This window comes from Acomys minous (genome assembly GCF_964271855.1).
Source record: "Acomys minous genome assembly, chromosome: 15".
Classification (NCBI taxonomy): domain Eukaryota; kingdom Metazoa; phylum Chordata; class Mammalia; order Rodentia; family Muridae; genus Acomys; species Acomys minous.
In genome coordinates, this window is record NC_140497.1 from 51,131,928 (window position 1) to 51,146,941 (window position 15,014).

Genomic DNA, 15,014 nt, shown 5'->3' on the forward strand with positions numbered 1-15,014 from the left:
CCCCAGCCTTAAACTCAGCACCTGTTCCCCATACTCCCCCAACCCAGCCTTACACTCAGCCACTGTGCCTCACACTCCCCTGCCCCTGCGTTACACTCAGCCTCTGTGCCCCACACTCTCCTGCTCCTCTTTTACACTCTGTGCCCACACTCTCCTGCTCCTCTTTTACACTCAGCTCCAGTGCCCCATACTCCCCCACCCCAACCTTACACTCAGCTCCTGTGCCCCACACACCCCCTCTCCTAACTTACACTCAACTTCAGTGCCCCACACTCCCCCACCCCAGCCTTAAGCTCAGCTCCTGTGCTCCACACACCCCCACTCCTTCCTTACACTCTGCACCTGTGCTCCACTTCCTCCACAACTTTACCATCCATTCAGCTTGTTGATCACCTGTCTTACTTAATGCACCCAACGTCCTGAAGTAGAGACTCAAGGCCATAGAAATCCAGTTCATCAGGGACATGTAGCTATGCCAGTGGTAGTGTGAGGTAGAACACAGTGTTAGAACCCACTGTCCAGTTGTATCTCTTCACATCACCATAGAGAGTATAGCTATGTTCCTTTTCTTGTGAAATCCTCTTTAGATATATTTAGGATTTTAGCAACTCCAACCAGTGGATTATGACAGGATATTGTATGAAGGTGTTGTGGGGAACCTCTTAAAAACAACAGATTTCAAAATCAGGTCAATGCAGGTGACAAAAATTTATTGTAATCAAGCTGCTACTGTTCAATCAGGGCCACAGAATGGACTGTGATTAGGATATAAACCATGTGCCTGAAGGGACGTTATACAGTATTTTTATAGGATGAGACCATGGAGAGGAGAGATGATGGCTTGTAGCATTGTTTAATCATATTTGTACTTTAGGGGTTGGGCAAGGCAGTTTTTGTCATCCAGGATAGAAGTAGGATCTTGGGTCAGGGAACATGACCTTAGTTGCACTGCCACCAAGATGGAGAAGCTGTCCTTGAAATGGCTGGACTCAGACTATAGCCTCCTACAAGTTGTCCCTGAGATGGCTGGACTCAGACAACTGTCTCCTTACAACAGAAGCTGTTCAGCTATTTGGAAGTCCCCAGCTCTCCTTGGACATGGGCTCTTGAATTTAGTTTCTCCCTATGATGACATAGAATCTGAGCACTTAATGGTGGTACTTACAGGAACTTTATTTTGCTTGTCCAACAAAACATTTCAATAATACGGATTCATCTTCTTGTTCCTCTTGTTCCTCTTGTTCTTGTTCTTCTTCCTCTTCTTGTTCTTCTTCTTGTTTTTCTTCTTCTTGTGCTTCTTTTTCTTCTTGTTCTTGTTCTTGTTCTTCTTGTTCTTGTTCTTCTTGTTCTTGTTCTTCTTCTTGTTCTTCTTGTTCTTGTTCTTGTTCTTGCTCTTCTTCTTCTTCTTCCTCTTCTTGTTCTTCTTCTTCTTGTTCTTCTTTTTATTGTTCTCTTGTTCCTGTCCTTGTTTCTTCACATGACATCCTAATTGTAATCCCCTCCTTCTTGTCTTCCGGTTCCCACCCTCCCTCCCTTTTCCATTCTATTCCACTCCCCTAGACCTCTGAGAAAAGGAGGCCCTCCTCCCACACCATATGATTGCAGCCTATCAGGTCTCCTCTGAATAGCCTGTGTCCCCTTCAAGGGGACAAATCAAGGGCACCAGAGTTCCTGTGAGAGGCAGTCCCCCTGTGGAGAATGAGCAGTCCATTAGTTACATCTGAACAGGGGGTCTAGGTTTTCTGTTTCCAACATCCTTGGTTGGTGCATCAGTTCATGCAGGTCTTTGTGGGTTGGATTTGTCAGCCTTGTCGCCTTCATTTTTTTTAATTTAGATTTTATTTTTCTATGTGAAGAAAAGATGTTGTGAAGAAGATAGTAAAGCCAGTAAGAACATGACTGTAGTTTTCTTTAACATAGTCCCATAGTTTTAAAAAATTTGTATTGCATATTTACACACTGGTAAAAAGAGCTGTATAGGTGTTTGAATGACTTTGCATTTGGAGGTCAGAGAACAACTTCATGGAGCTGGCACCCACCTTTTACTATTACTTTATTTTAAAATAGTTGTTTGGAAATTGTTTGTGGGTTTGTGTACTTATACACATATCATAGCCCACCTGTGTAACCCAGAGAAGCAATTATAGAATCATTCCTTCATTCCATCCTGTGGTTCTGTGGATAGAACCCAGGTCACCAGTGTTGGCCTCAAGTATGTGGACTCATTGAGTCATCTTGTTGGCTCTCTGCTCTCTATGCATCCTTTTGGGTGCTCATAACCACCTGTCAATCTAGCTCGAAGGGGGATCTGATGCCTCTAGGCCCATAGGCAACTGCAGTAATATTCCCTTTCCCACATACAGACAGACATGTAATAAATAATGATAAAAAGAAATCTAAAAGGAAATTTTTCTCATCCACAGGTATATCAGATTCATTACACATGTGTCTTCTTTCTAAACCCAAGCTCATGACCTAGTTTGTGAGACAGTTGCAAACTTTGAATCACTCTCATCTTCTGTGCTGAGTTAAGGCACTTTGGTTAGCTGTCAGTGGCCACCATCACTATAACAGTCCAGGGAAAACTACAAAGACTTGGAAAAACACAGCAGCTCAAAGCTCCTGGGAGACAGACCCTGCCACAGGACCATGTCCACCTACTTTCCTCTTAGAACAATGGACTTCCAGGTCCTGGAGAACTTGCACATTATATGTGCCTGTCCTATTTGCTTGGATTTCTTCCTAGACCCAGTGACCACTACCTGTGGGCACAACTTCTGTCATGCCTGCCTCAGTTTGTGGTGGAATGACCTAAATGACATTTTCCTCTGTCCTGTCTGCAATACTTGCTTTCCACAGAGAAGCTTCAGCAGGAACTCCCAGTTTCGGGATCTGAGTGAAACCATCAGGCTCCTGCAGGAGACACAGAGCAAAAGGAAGCTTCGGGAAGAACAAGCCCCATGTCAGAAGCACAATCAGCCTCTGGTCTTATTCTGTGTGAAGGATCTAGAAGTCTTATGTGCCCAGTGTAGCTTCTCTGTGGAACACCAGGACCATTACACCTGCCCCATTGAGAAAGCTGCCGTGTTTCACAGGAGAATACTGAACACGGTTACTGAGCTTCTGAAGATCCAAGTGAAGGAAAGCGAGCACATCTTAGCTCAGCAGTACAGAACCCCTGTTATATGGAGGATGACGTTTGAATATAAAAAACAACAGGTAAGTTATGAATTTAGGCAAATGAAGCTGTTTCTGCAGAATGAGCTGGAGGCACTTCTAAATGAGATCCACATTGAGGAGCTGGTGGGTTTATCAAAACTCAGTGAACATCTTCAAGCCCTGTCTGACCATATTTCCACATTAAACGATCTGTTGAAGGAAGCAGAGGCCAACCATGGAGAGTCAGATCTCACACTTTTGACAACAGTTCCCAGAGCCTACCACAGGTTGGTAAACTTTCCCAACTGTCCCAAACCCTTGTCATGTGGAGAAAAGCAACATGGCCTCAGCCTCCCACCACAGTATTCTGGCTTGGATAAGATCATCAAGCAATTTCAAATAAATGTGACTTTTGATGTTAACACCGCACATCCTCAGCTTGTTTTTTCTGAGGATAGAAAATCTGTTTTTTATAAAGAAAGAGGACCAAGTGTTCAAGCTTGTGCTGAGGGATTTGACTTCTTTCCTGTTGTCAGAGGGTGTAATGAATTTCGTTCAGGGCGATGGTTCTGGGGGGTAAAAGTGGGAAACAAGCCCAGGTGGGCATTGGGTATATGTCAAAACTCGCTTCATGGGGCCTGGAGCAGTCAGCCCTCCATTGCTAAGTGCTTCTTTGCCATTGGGAGAGACACTGACAGTGGCTATGTCACCTCTGGGCCCCAAAGAATGGATTTTCTGCCAGTGGTGTGGGCCAGTAAGATCGGGATATTTTTGGATTACGAACTGGGTGAGCTCTCCTTCTATAATATGGATGACAGGTCTCTTCTCTACACTTTCAGTACTTCTTTTACCACCATCCTTTGGCCTTACTTCTATGCAGGAACAGATTCTGAACCTCTTAAAATCTTACCACTGTGTAAGACAGACACAGGATCTTCATTCTAGCCTAACATAGGCAGCACATTTAAGCTAGCAATTAAGCAAACAATTGACAGGATCCAACAACAAAAGCCACAAATCTTCTAAGCTTAACCAGTGCACACCAGACTGCATTCTTCTCTCTCCTTTTCAGTAGCTCTGAGACACATGATGTTCCCACAAGTGTGACACACACCTGCCCCATGCCAGCACCCAGGAGATTTAGCTTGCAAGAGTAAGGCAGACCAGCCAAGGACCTCTCAGCTACCCAGAAGTTATGAAATGAGTTATTGACATGTGTTATTTTTAACCTTCATTTTAAAGAACTGGCCATCCAAAGTAGAAAGCGAGAGACCTCATATTTTCTTTTTAAAAATGTTTTTAAATTTTTTAAATGTGTGGGTGCGCGCGCGCGCGCGCGTGTGTGTGTGTGTGTGTGTGTGTGTGTGTGTGTGTGTGTGTGTGTGTTTGTGTGTGTGTGTGTATGTGCATGGACATGCTACCATGCTCATGTGGAGGTAGAATAGAGCACAACCACCGGGCACTGACCCTCTCCTTCCTCATTATCTTAGGTAGGGTCCCTTGTCTAGCACAGCCTATCCAAGCTAGCTGCTTTGTGAGCTTGTGAGTTTTTTCAGATTATGATCCCCTCCTCCTCCCCCTCATCCTTGCCCTCCTCCTCCTCTTCCTCCTCCTCCTCCTCTTTCCCTTCCTCCTTCTCTTCTCTTCCTGGGTTTACAGACGCACATTACAGTCTTGCTTTACCTGAGGACTAGGCATCAGAGCACACAAGGCAAGCACTTTCCTCACTTGGTCTTCTTCCCTGTTTGCAGTATCACTTTGTTGACACTTGAGGTCACTTCATGTAGCTAAAGCATGGGTGTCTAACAACCAATGGTTGAAATTGACACTGACCTCCCAATTTTCATGCCACTCCTTTCCAGTCTCCGGGCATAAAGGTAAATGTTTACTAGACTTGTTTCTCCTTTAGAAAACCTATGGTTTTGCATTTCTGTGCTTTTCGGGAATTAGAGAGCACCACAGAACATGTGCAGGTGTCAGGTGAATATTTATGAGTTGATTATCTCTCTTAAGTCGTTCTAGATATCAAACTCAGGTCCTCAGATCTATGTTACCAGCCTTTTGTTGGTGAGACAGATTCTTACTCTGTAACTAGTTTGAAGAACTTGAAGCAATATTCCCAGCATCCCACGTGTTGGGATGGTATCTAGACTTAAAGAAAACCAAAACTCCTGTTGAGATTTCCACCCCAGTATGGAGTGATTGCAACCAGGGCGTAAAGAAGTAGAGCACTGCACCCCTGAGCTACACCTGGCCTCTTACTGGTTCTTCTAACCCATCATCTTGACCAGTAATCCTTCACATGGTGCATGGTTTCTTCTTCCATCTTACCTTACAGTGATTATTTTTGTGTGAATGGTCCATTCACACAAGTCAAGCCACCTCATCTTGAGTTTGTCTCCCAACTGGGGCAGCAGCATCTCTCACCTGAGTCACTGTTTTCTTCCTATAACTGGTCCATTCACTGCCTATTTTTCCTTTTATATGCTGTCCTCTGACAGACATGTTTATTGTGTGTGGCATGAAGGAATGAGCACTTGTAAGTAAGTGTATATATATAGAAGCCAGAGGACAACCACAACTGTCATTCTCAGGGATTTTGTTCACCTCCTTTGAGAGAGGGTCTCTTATTGGCCTGGACCTGCACACATACAGCAGATGGCTAGCTAGAAAGTCCCAGGAATTCTGCCTGGGCTCTGTACCAACATCCTATAAAATACAATGCATACAATAAAATAAAAGCCTATGTTCCTGGAATTCATGGAGGTGGAGACAGGAGGATCAAAACTTGAAGGCTCTCCTTAGACACACAGCCAGTTCCAGGCCATCCTAGAATAAGGGAGACCCTGGCTCTAAAAATGTAAACAAAAGGTCACTTGTAATTGTTGGGGTAAATATTTTGATCCTGCAGTTTGAGACTGAAATGAGGCAGCAAGTGCTGGTAATTGCAGTTACATTTAAACTGTGGTCATGTCCTCAGACTTAGGTCTTCCATGATAAACTAGCTGGACTCAAATATATTCTTCATGTTTCTGTACATATGTATGACATTGATGGGCAAAAAAGATTATTTTAAAAAACCATATGTGCCAGACATGGTGGATGTCTGAGTCAGAGGCTAGCCTGGTCAAAGTAGAGACCACATAGTGAGACCCTATCTCAAAAACTAAATAAAAATTCCTTTAAAAAGTGACAGAGTTGTCAGATTCTTGTGTTCATTTCACATTTACTTCACAGGTGAACTTGAGAAATGCATTTGGTGAAGCAGATGGGTTACACATGATGTGCACATCAAATTACAGCACTCAGGAGACAGAAGCAGGAGGATTGCTGCAACTTCCAGCCTAGCCTGGGCTACATAGAAGATTTCATCTGAAAACAAGCAGTGTATGTGGGCATCTCTCACTTCATGAGTTTGTACCCATGACACATGTTATGCCATCTGCCTTCTCAGGAAGGTCACACTCAGATTTCCTGTGTGTGTGTGTCACTTATGAGTGCCTTTTAGCCCTCGGCATTTCCATTTGTATATGAGCATGTTCAGACATGTGCACACATGCGAGAGTATGCTGTGTGTGCAGAGCTCAGATGATATGTGTGTCAGATCCTCTGGAGCTGTTACTGCAGGTGATTGTGAGCCACCAGGCATGGATGCTGGAAACTGAACTCAAACACTTTTGCAAGAGGAACAAGGACACTTTACCACCAAACCATCTTTTTGGTCCCCTAAAATATTTTTATTGAATCCCAAAACTTTTTCTAAAAATAATAAATAAAAAATACCCACAGGCCAAATCTTAGATGGCTATGAGGTTGTAAGATTGCCCAGTTATCTGAATAGCATAGAAAAGTATAACTTCTCTTCTGTATTGTAAGCACTTGGCCTTTAACAGTGTAGGTTTGTTTGTGTTTGCCTGAGTGTGTGTGTGTGTGTGTGTGTGTGTGTGTGTGTGTGTGACATGGTCATTGTACCCTGTCTTGCAGCAACATCCCTTCACCTCCTGTGTCCTGCCTACACACACACACACACACACACACACACACACACACACCCTCTGCTTCCTTTATATCATTTCAGTCCTCCTTATGCTCTCTCTAAACCCTTCTTGCTCTTCATGCCCCGCTGCCTGCCAGCCATGAATCTGACCTCCACTCCAGCTTCAGTAGTGTGGCTTTTCCTTTCTCTCCTCCATTTGCCTCCCCTAGGCAGCTGCCCTTGTTTTATATCTCACCTCTCCTGGAGATCTTTTTTTTAAAGCTCTTACAAAGCCTTTTCATGACCAAAAATATAAATGCAGGCCACTGAACAGATGAGTTATCATACATGGATTTTTCTCCACCTCAACCCCCCACAACTCGTTTTTTAATTGATTGTTTGATGCAGTCTCCTGTAGACAAAGCAGGCCTCAACAGCAGGTGTATGTTGTATAGGACACATGCATTCCATGTTGTACATGTGGAGAACACAGAGGATAACCTTGGCCTTTATACCACCCGCGTACATTCCACCCATGTACATTCTCACAGATACACATACACATAAAGTAAAATGTAATTTTATAAAATCACAAGATATTTTGTATAATTCAGTGGCTGACTACAAAGCACCTGAGCAAGCAATACAGTGAAAGTATCCCTTATGCATGACATGGTCATTGCTGTGTTCAAATCAAAGCAGCTAGGATTACCCTGAGCTTTCTCTTGTGGGGAGCGAGGGGGCAGTGGCAGACACAGGAGGTCACGTTATGGTCTCAGTGGCAACTCTGTAAGTCCACAAGGTCCAGCTGCTCTCCCAGTGTCTATCAGTGGTTAGCCTCATTGCTGGAATAACAATTTATTTTCTTGACGGTGTAGCTGCCCGTGGGTTACCTGTGCTTTGAATAGAGCTCCCATCAAACCAATTGGTTCTCCCAGCAATACTAAGGTGAGATCAATCCTTTTGTCTATCTAGGTTGATGACTCATTGGTCCACTTCACCTGAGGGAAAGCTAACACAGCCAACATCCACAACTGAAGACAAAACATTTGTGGTTCCACGGCTTGCTAGTCCCTCAACACAGACAAGTCTGCCCATTGTGATATTTTTAAAGGAGCCATGGCCTAGTGATGTAGATCAGGCATAGAGTGAAAAGCCAAGCATGACAGCACACACTTCTAATCCCAGCATTTTGGATGTTGAGGCAGGAAGATTGCTTGTAGTTCCAGGTCAGCCTGGGTGACAGAGTGCTGTCCCCAAAACAAAAATGAAAATTCCCCCCAAAACAAAACAAAATGAGGCAAAAACAAACAAAAAAGCAAAAAACAACAGCAACAACAAACAAACAAAAAACCAAACCAAAAGAAAAAAACCGAAGCTATACTGAATGACCTGCATGATGAACTGGGAATATGAAAGTGTAAACCATTCACTAGATAAGGCAGGACTCACCTCTGCTAACATCACTGCTCTGAGCTTTCCTAGAACTTACACATTAGAAGGTCAGCAAAACCCAGAGTTGAGGCACAGCTGGATTGTCAGTGTCAGAGGTGTGGATATACAAGACACCCTGAGCCCGGGCTCCCTCTTCTGCATCTGAGCTCTTTCTGGCATCACAATTTTTCCAGGTAATGTCAGAAGTCAATTAATTTCTGGACAAACAGTATCAAGAGACCTGCTGGTGTGAGGGAAATCTGATGTAACTGCTTCCTGAAGGACATGTAGTTAAGCGGTGCTTATGAGGGCTTGGGTGTACAGCTCATCTGGCAGAGTGCTGTCTAGCATGCAGGGAACCCTGGCCTCAATCCCTAGCACTACATGAAACAGATGTGATGGTGCATGCCGAGGACTGATGGATGGAAGCAGGAGGGTGGGAGGGTCAAGGTCATCTAGGAATACACATTCTAGGTCAGCCTTGAGCATATTAGACCCCCCCACTCCCCTCCCCAACACACACACACACACACCTACACACACACACACACACACACACACACACACACACACACTCAGCAGAAAGAGAGAGAGAGAGTATTTTTCTCCAGAATCAGTCCTATTACTGTCATCTCATCACACCTATTGTTAGCTCCCACTGCTGAGTATGGGGTACCCCCTGTACAGAACATTTCCACTGGTCAGTCCAATGTCAGGGCAGCCACAGTGACCATCTATCCTCTCAAGGTTGTGGCAGCAGGAATTTGATAATTAGGCTAGCATAAGAAACATAGGCGGAAAAGTTAAGAAAACAGAAAAAAAGATGAGAGAGAGAGAGAGAGAGAGAGAGAGAGAGAGAGAGAGAGAGAGAGAAATTTGTGATTTTGTTTAACGTTCTGTCTTAGAATTGATCTGTTAGCTACAGATAGTAAGACCATATTATGTCTCTATCTGTAAAGTTATCTCTTTAAACAATTAAGAAAAATACATTTAATTTTACAGAATACTTCAAGATATGCAGAGCTACTACTAATCCTTTAAATAGATTCCCATCAGTGTTAAGGAGCTAATGTCTGTGGTGTACTAATAAGCATATACTACTCTAAGGTATCATGCATTCAGAACCAGCCTTGTAGAGTCAGTTCGCTCTTTCACCCTTATGTTGGTCCAGGGCGCAGACTCCACCATTAGACTTTGAGCACAGCCTTGTTCACTTCATCCCCTATTCCCCACTTGTTTTGTTTTTGAGACCAGCTGCCCATAGCCTTGGACTCAGGAGTCTTCTGAGTAGCAGGATCTACAAGTGTGTTTCTTCTGCAGTGATTCCGGCGATAGAATGTTTTAGAAGGGACTGTTGTAGTGTGGAAAGAACGATCTGGAGCTAAAAGTCTGAGAGATATCAGAGAAAAAAATCACTCAGCAATGATTGGCTGAGCCAGAAGACTAGTCATATCTGTCAGCAACAGGCTAAGGAAGTTGGCGATCTGTCCTTCCATTAATAGAGAAGATGCTAAGATTCTGGGAGTCATATATAGTCATCTAAGGGGTTCCGAGAGAATTGGCTGCCTGACGTCCCCCTAATATCCAAAGTCATGCATGGCCAAGGCCCTTCTGTAGAATGACAGAGTGAAACTGGCATGAATACCATGCTCCTAATCACAGCGAGCAGAACTTTGAGGCAGGAGTTCAAGGTCAGTTGGCTACATAAAATGAGAGGTGTCCATAAACTCTTTCACAAGCTTCTACAACATTTCAATATGACTTATAATAACTAGTGCAATGTAACTAACAAGAAAACTATGTGAGACCTACCAACAGTGTATATGTCAGGGGCACATGACTTTATACCTCTCAAAATAACTTATGTTACTGTGCTTTTGTGATTGGCTCTCCACACTGGCCTGGCACTCCCAGGACTGCTCTTCAGCCTCAGCCTGCCAAGCACAGAGATTCTAAGCTATAACTGAACAAGCCTTACTTTCTCCAGTGTTTTAACCCTGAGGTTGGTTGGATCTACGAACTGAGAACGAATGGGTATGGGGGTGTCTACACATGGATCACAGAAACAAACAAACAAAGTGACTCAGAGAGGAAAGCTTTCTTAAGGGGGACAAGGGCCCTATGGTCAGGTGTTAAGTGTTTAACATGAAATGAGTTCTTCACAATATGTTGAGTTTTATTGTATTTTGGCTTGTTTATTAGGGTATTTTTTCACATAGTAACAGGCAGGTGTGGTGAGTGGCCCTAAGAAGAAATTGTTCCTGGATACTTAATACAAGCCAGGTTCAGGAGTGGCCACACTGGGCCTGGTGGCTCAGGCTTGTGATCCCAAACACCCAGGAGGTTGAGCTCCTGATATTGGCCAGGAGCGATAGGAGGGGGCACTCTCACAGTCTACAGTCTGGAGACACAAGAGGTGGCCAAGAGGGACAGGAGGCGCACTCTTGCAGTCTACAGTATGAAGACATGGGAGCTGCAGAGATGCCTCTGTGGTTCAAAACACTTGCTGTTCTTGCATTTTCCTATTAGGCAGCTGACAAACACCTTTAACTCCAGTGAGCCTTAGGCAAGTCAAGCACATGGCACACATGCATCTACATATATTAAAGAAACCATAAACACAAGAAAGAGAAGTGTCCCTCTGAGTGTTGGGTGCACACCTGCAATTATAGTTCTTGAGTGCTGAAGCAGAAAGACTAAGTTCAAGGTCAGTCTGGGCTACAGGGGTAAACTAGTTCCTGACCAACTTGGACTACAGGGATATTTCCAAATGTATCCCTGAAAGATAAGGAGACTCTTAAAAAGATAATAATGGGCCAGGGAGATGGCTCAGCTGGTAAAGATGCATTCTATAGCAGTCCAAGCCAGAGGACCTGAGTTTGCTCTCAGGTATATGCATGTGATGGTAGAAAAAGAGAATCAACATAAGGTCCATTGTCCTCTGACCTCAGTCCCTCCCATTCCTGTTCTATGATGCCTGTGCCTGCAACAGTGCCAGAGGAGTGTGCGTAGCAGTAGGAGACACAGGGAGAAAGCTCAGTGCTAGAGGCTTGAGCAGGACTCCTGCTCAACTGCCACAATTGTCTCCCCAACAACTGGTGCTACATACACTGTGAGACTTTTGTCTCAAATAATTATACCCTAATGACTTCAATACAGTCACTTATTATAGAAAATTCTCTGTTACACTATGGAAATTTCTCAAATCTAGAAGTGCCTTAGCAAATTTCAGAATTTCATGTCAATGCCATTGTCTCCTGCCAGCTGCCTTTGGAACATAGCTTTTCCTGTCCCTACCTCTAAGAATCTCCTTCCTTGAGCTGAAGAGACGGCTCAGAGGCTAAGAACCCTTGTTGTTCTTCTAAATGTCCTCAGTTCAAATCGCAGCAACCACTTGGTGGCTCACAATCATATATAATGAGATTTTAATGAATAAATGAATCTTTAAAAAAACAAAGAAGAAACAAACAAACAAACAAAAAACTCCTTCCATCATAAGGTCTGTCCTCAGTCAGTGATCTGTGTTGTGCCTGTGCCTAAATGAAGCAAAAAACACTCCCCAAAGTGACACACTCTGAGACAGTTGTAATTCTAAGGAGTCAGTAAGGGGTCAGTCAGGCATCCCAGGAGTCCTTGTAGAGGGTGTAATATTTAGTAGAAGGCTGTGACATTTAAGGGCACAGTATGGAGGGGCCCTCTGGACATTCCAGTAAAGGAATGAGTAAAGTCCAGAAGCCTAAAAGCTAAGGAGTTTTGCCAGAGCCAAGAAGTCAATGCTGCTCAGGGAAGGAGCAGGTTCTAGGAGAAGCAGGTACAGTCTACTTCTCTATGAGTTGGAGGACAACCCTGATTTATTGTTTCAGAATTGTGTCTCTGGCGATGTCAGCCACAGGTGCAAATAGGATGCCTGCAGCACAGACTGCGCTACAAAATACCCCTGCAAGAGAGAAATGTCTGCTGTTGTTATTAAGGTTTTCAGAAGGAAAACCTGACGAAGATAGGCTCAGCAGGCTAGGCTCCACCGAGGGTCTACCATGTATAAACAAAAGAGACCTGAACCCTGAGGAATAGGGATGGAAATTGAACCCAGGTGTAGTAGCTCAGGGCTTTAATTCCAGCTCCTAGAGAGACAAAGAATCCAGTTCCCAGGTCACGCCTCTGCTATTAATGTAATTACATAGCTGTGTGCACGGAACGAAGTTGGCAAAATGCTGGCTCATCATGTAAGGAATCCTGGGCTAGAGGTGTGAGTCCAGGTTTTTTTAGAGAAAAAACTAGGTATGGGCACAGGCATGCCTAATTAATTGAGGTGTGGATGGCTGGTCAATATCAGTCTTGCTTGCATTAATTGGTGACAAGCCCTCATCACTGTTGCCAATGAAGAAATCAAATCTGACTTTTGGGGGAGGATGACTCAAGTTCCCGGATCAGCATCAGCACCATGGAAGGTGCTATTGTCATCTGTTGTGCAGGTATGGGGCTTCTCTCCTGGGCTGTTTTGTTCTTCTTAGAATCCAAGGTGACTGCAAGTTTAGGTCAAAGACATTTATGGTTTAAGATAATGAGAACAGGACAGAAATTTACAAAATGATGGAAGGAAGTAAACGTTTTTGTAGACCAGGCTGGTTCAGGACGCAGAGGTCTGCCTGCGTATAGGTGTGCAGGGATGCTTCTCCACTGGTATAGTGCTTGCCCAGTACCATGCACCTACAGAAGCCCACAGTTTGATTCCCAGCATTGAATAAACCTGCCTTTAATCCCAGAAGTTGGGTAGAAAGAAGAACACAGGTTCTAGCTTTGACTGAGCTACAAGATCTCACAATACTCACTCCAAACTTTTTTCCCTTGCCCCCACTCCTCCCACTCCCAGGAAGCACTGCTTGCACCATTTACATGATGAGTGAGGAAAGACCAGGGCATCACTTCTCCTACTGGCCAGGGGACTGCCCAGAGAGAACTGTTCAAAGTAAGTGGAGAGCTGGGGGTAGAGGCTGGGTAAAATGAGACCTGAGTTTCCTGAGGCTTCTGTGTCAAGGGGGAGATCTGCCTCTCCAGGGAATCTGCTTAAACTTTATGCTGTTTGTTGTGGCTTTTGGCACCTCAATGCTTAAAAGATTACTTCAGGAAGTCCGAAAGGATGAATGGATGTTTGCCAGCTTCACTCAGGGCTCCTGTGGAGGGAGACTGGATCCCTCTTCCAGGAGGTTACAGAGAGGCGTGGTTTATGTTCAAAGCCAGGAAGAGAGGGTGGAGGTATGATCATATCCCTACTGTGGCTCTAATTGATATAGTGCTGTGTCTGGAGTGCCTGAAGATGCTCAGTTCATTTCTCTGAGTGTAACTGGTCTAGGAACCTACAAAAGACAGACTAAGGCATGAAGAGACTAGTACCTTGTTCAAGATAACACAACCCATAAAATGCTAAAAATGTAATTTGCCAGAAGTCAAATCTGACAAGTATGTATTCAACTAACTCTATGTCTGTCTGTCTGTCTGTCTGTCTATCTCTCTCTCTCTCTCTCTCTCTCTCTCTCTCTCTCTCTCTCTCTCTCTCTCTCTCTTATCTATCTACCTACTCTCCCTCTCTTTTTCTCTGTCCTGTTGGAGACAATAGGCCATAGAGCCAATGTTCAGCCATCTTGTCAGAGCCTGCACCTTTAAGTCTCTGTTTTTCCCAGAGCTTGCCTTTCACCAGTAACTAGCTGACCCTGTTGTGAGGCAGCAGTTAGACTAAAGACAGATAGGGATGGAGCGACCCTGTTGTGAGTCAGCAGTTAGACTAAAGCTAGATGAACACAAAACAAGATACCCTGTGTGGCAGGACATGATGCCCCTGCCTGGAATTCCCTGTGTTTTGAGAAAAGCCTGCTGATGGGTTGCTATAGCATTATGCTTCCCTGCCTTCAGACTATAAGAGCTGCTGCCTTACGATTAAATTTTAATCAATCAGACTTGCTCTCCTTTCTTGTGTCTTGCCTTCTCAACAGGAGACCTCCCTCCTGAGTTTTAGTCAAAGCCCAGGTTGGGTCCCCGCCCCACCCTCTCTCACCCTCTATCTACTTTTGGGTTTTGGAGACAGGGTTTCTCCATGTAGCCTTGGATGATTTAGATCTTACTCTAAAGTCCAGACTGGTCATGAACTCAGAGAACTGCCTCCCTCTGTCCCCTGAGTGCTAGGATTAAAGGCATGTTCCATGGCCACCTAGCAAAATCAGAAACATTTTAACTATTTTACCTCTGGGATTTTACCTTATAAGTTCTTCTGTGGTACATTTAATTATTTAAAAAAGGAACATGAATGGTATGAAGGGTTTTTTTTAGGGGGTGGTGGTGTTTGGTTGATTTTTGTTGTTGTTTCAGAAAGCAGTGAAAGAAAAAACGATAAAAGGATAGGACAAGATGGTCCTCGTTTACCTGAAGTCAAGAGTCATCTGGTGGTTGGGAT

General features: G+C 44.2%; 2 protein-coding genes across 2 annotated transcripts in view; both read left to right on the forward strand.

Moving 5' to 3' along the window:
* Positions 1–15,014, forward strand: part of LOC311583989 (tripartite motif-containing protein 75-like) — a 135,688-nt gene that overhangs the window by 103,948 nt on the left and 16,726 nt on the right. The gene's annotated exons all lie outside the window — the stretch shown is intronic.
* On the forward strand, positions 2,650–4,466 carry LOC311583984 (E3 SUMO-protein ligase TRIM60-like; the record flags this gene model as incomplete). Its single annotated transcript, XM_084757976.1, has 1 exon — positions 2,650–4,466. The coding sequence occupies one exon, from the start codon at positions 2,650–2,652 to the stop codon at positions 4,102–4,104; it is 1,455 nt and encodes a 484-aa protein (XP_084614102.1). The 3' UTR covers positions 4,105–4,466.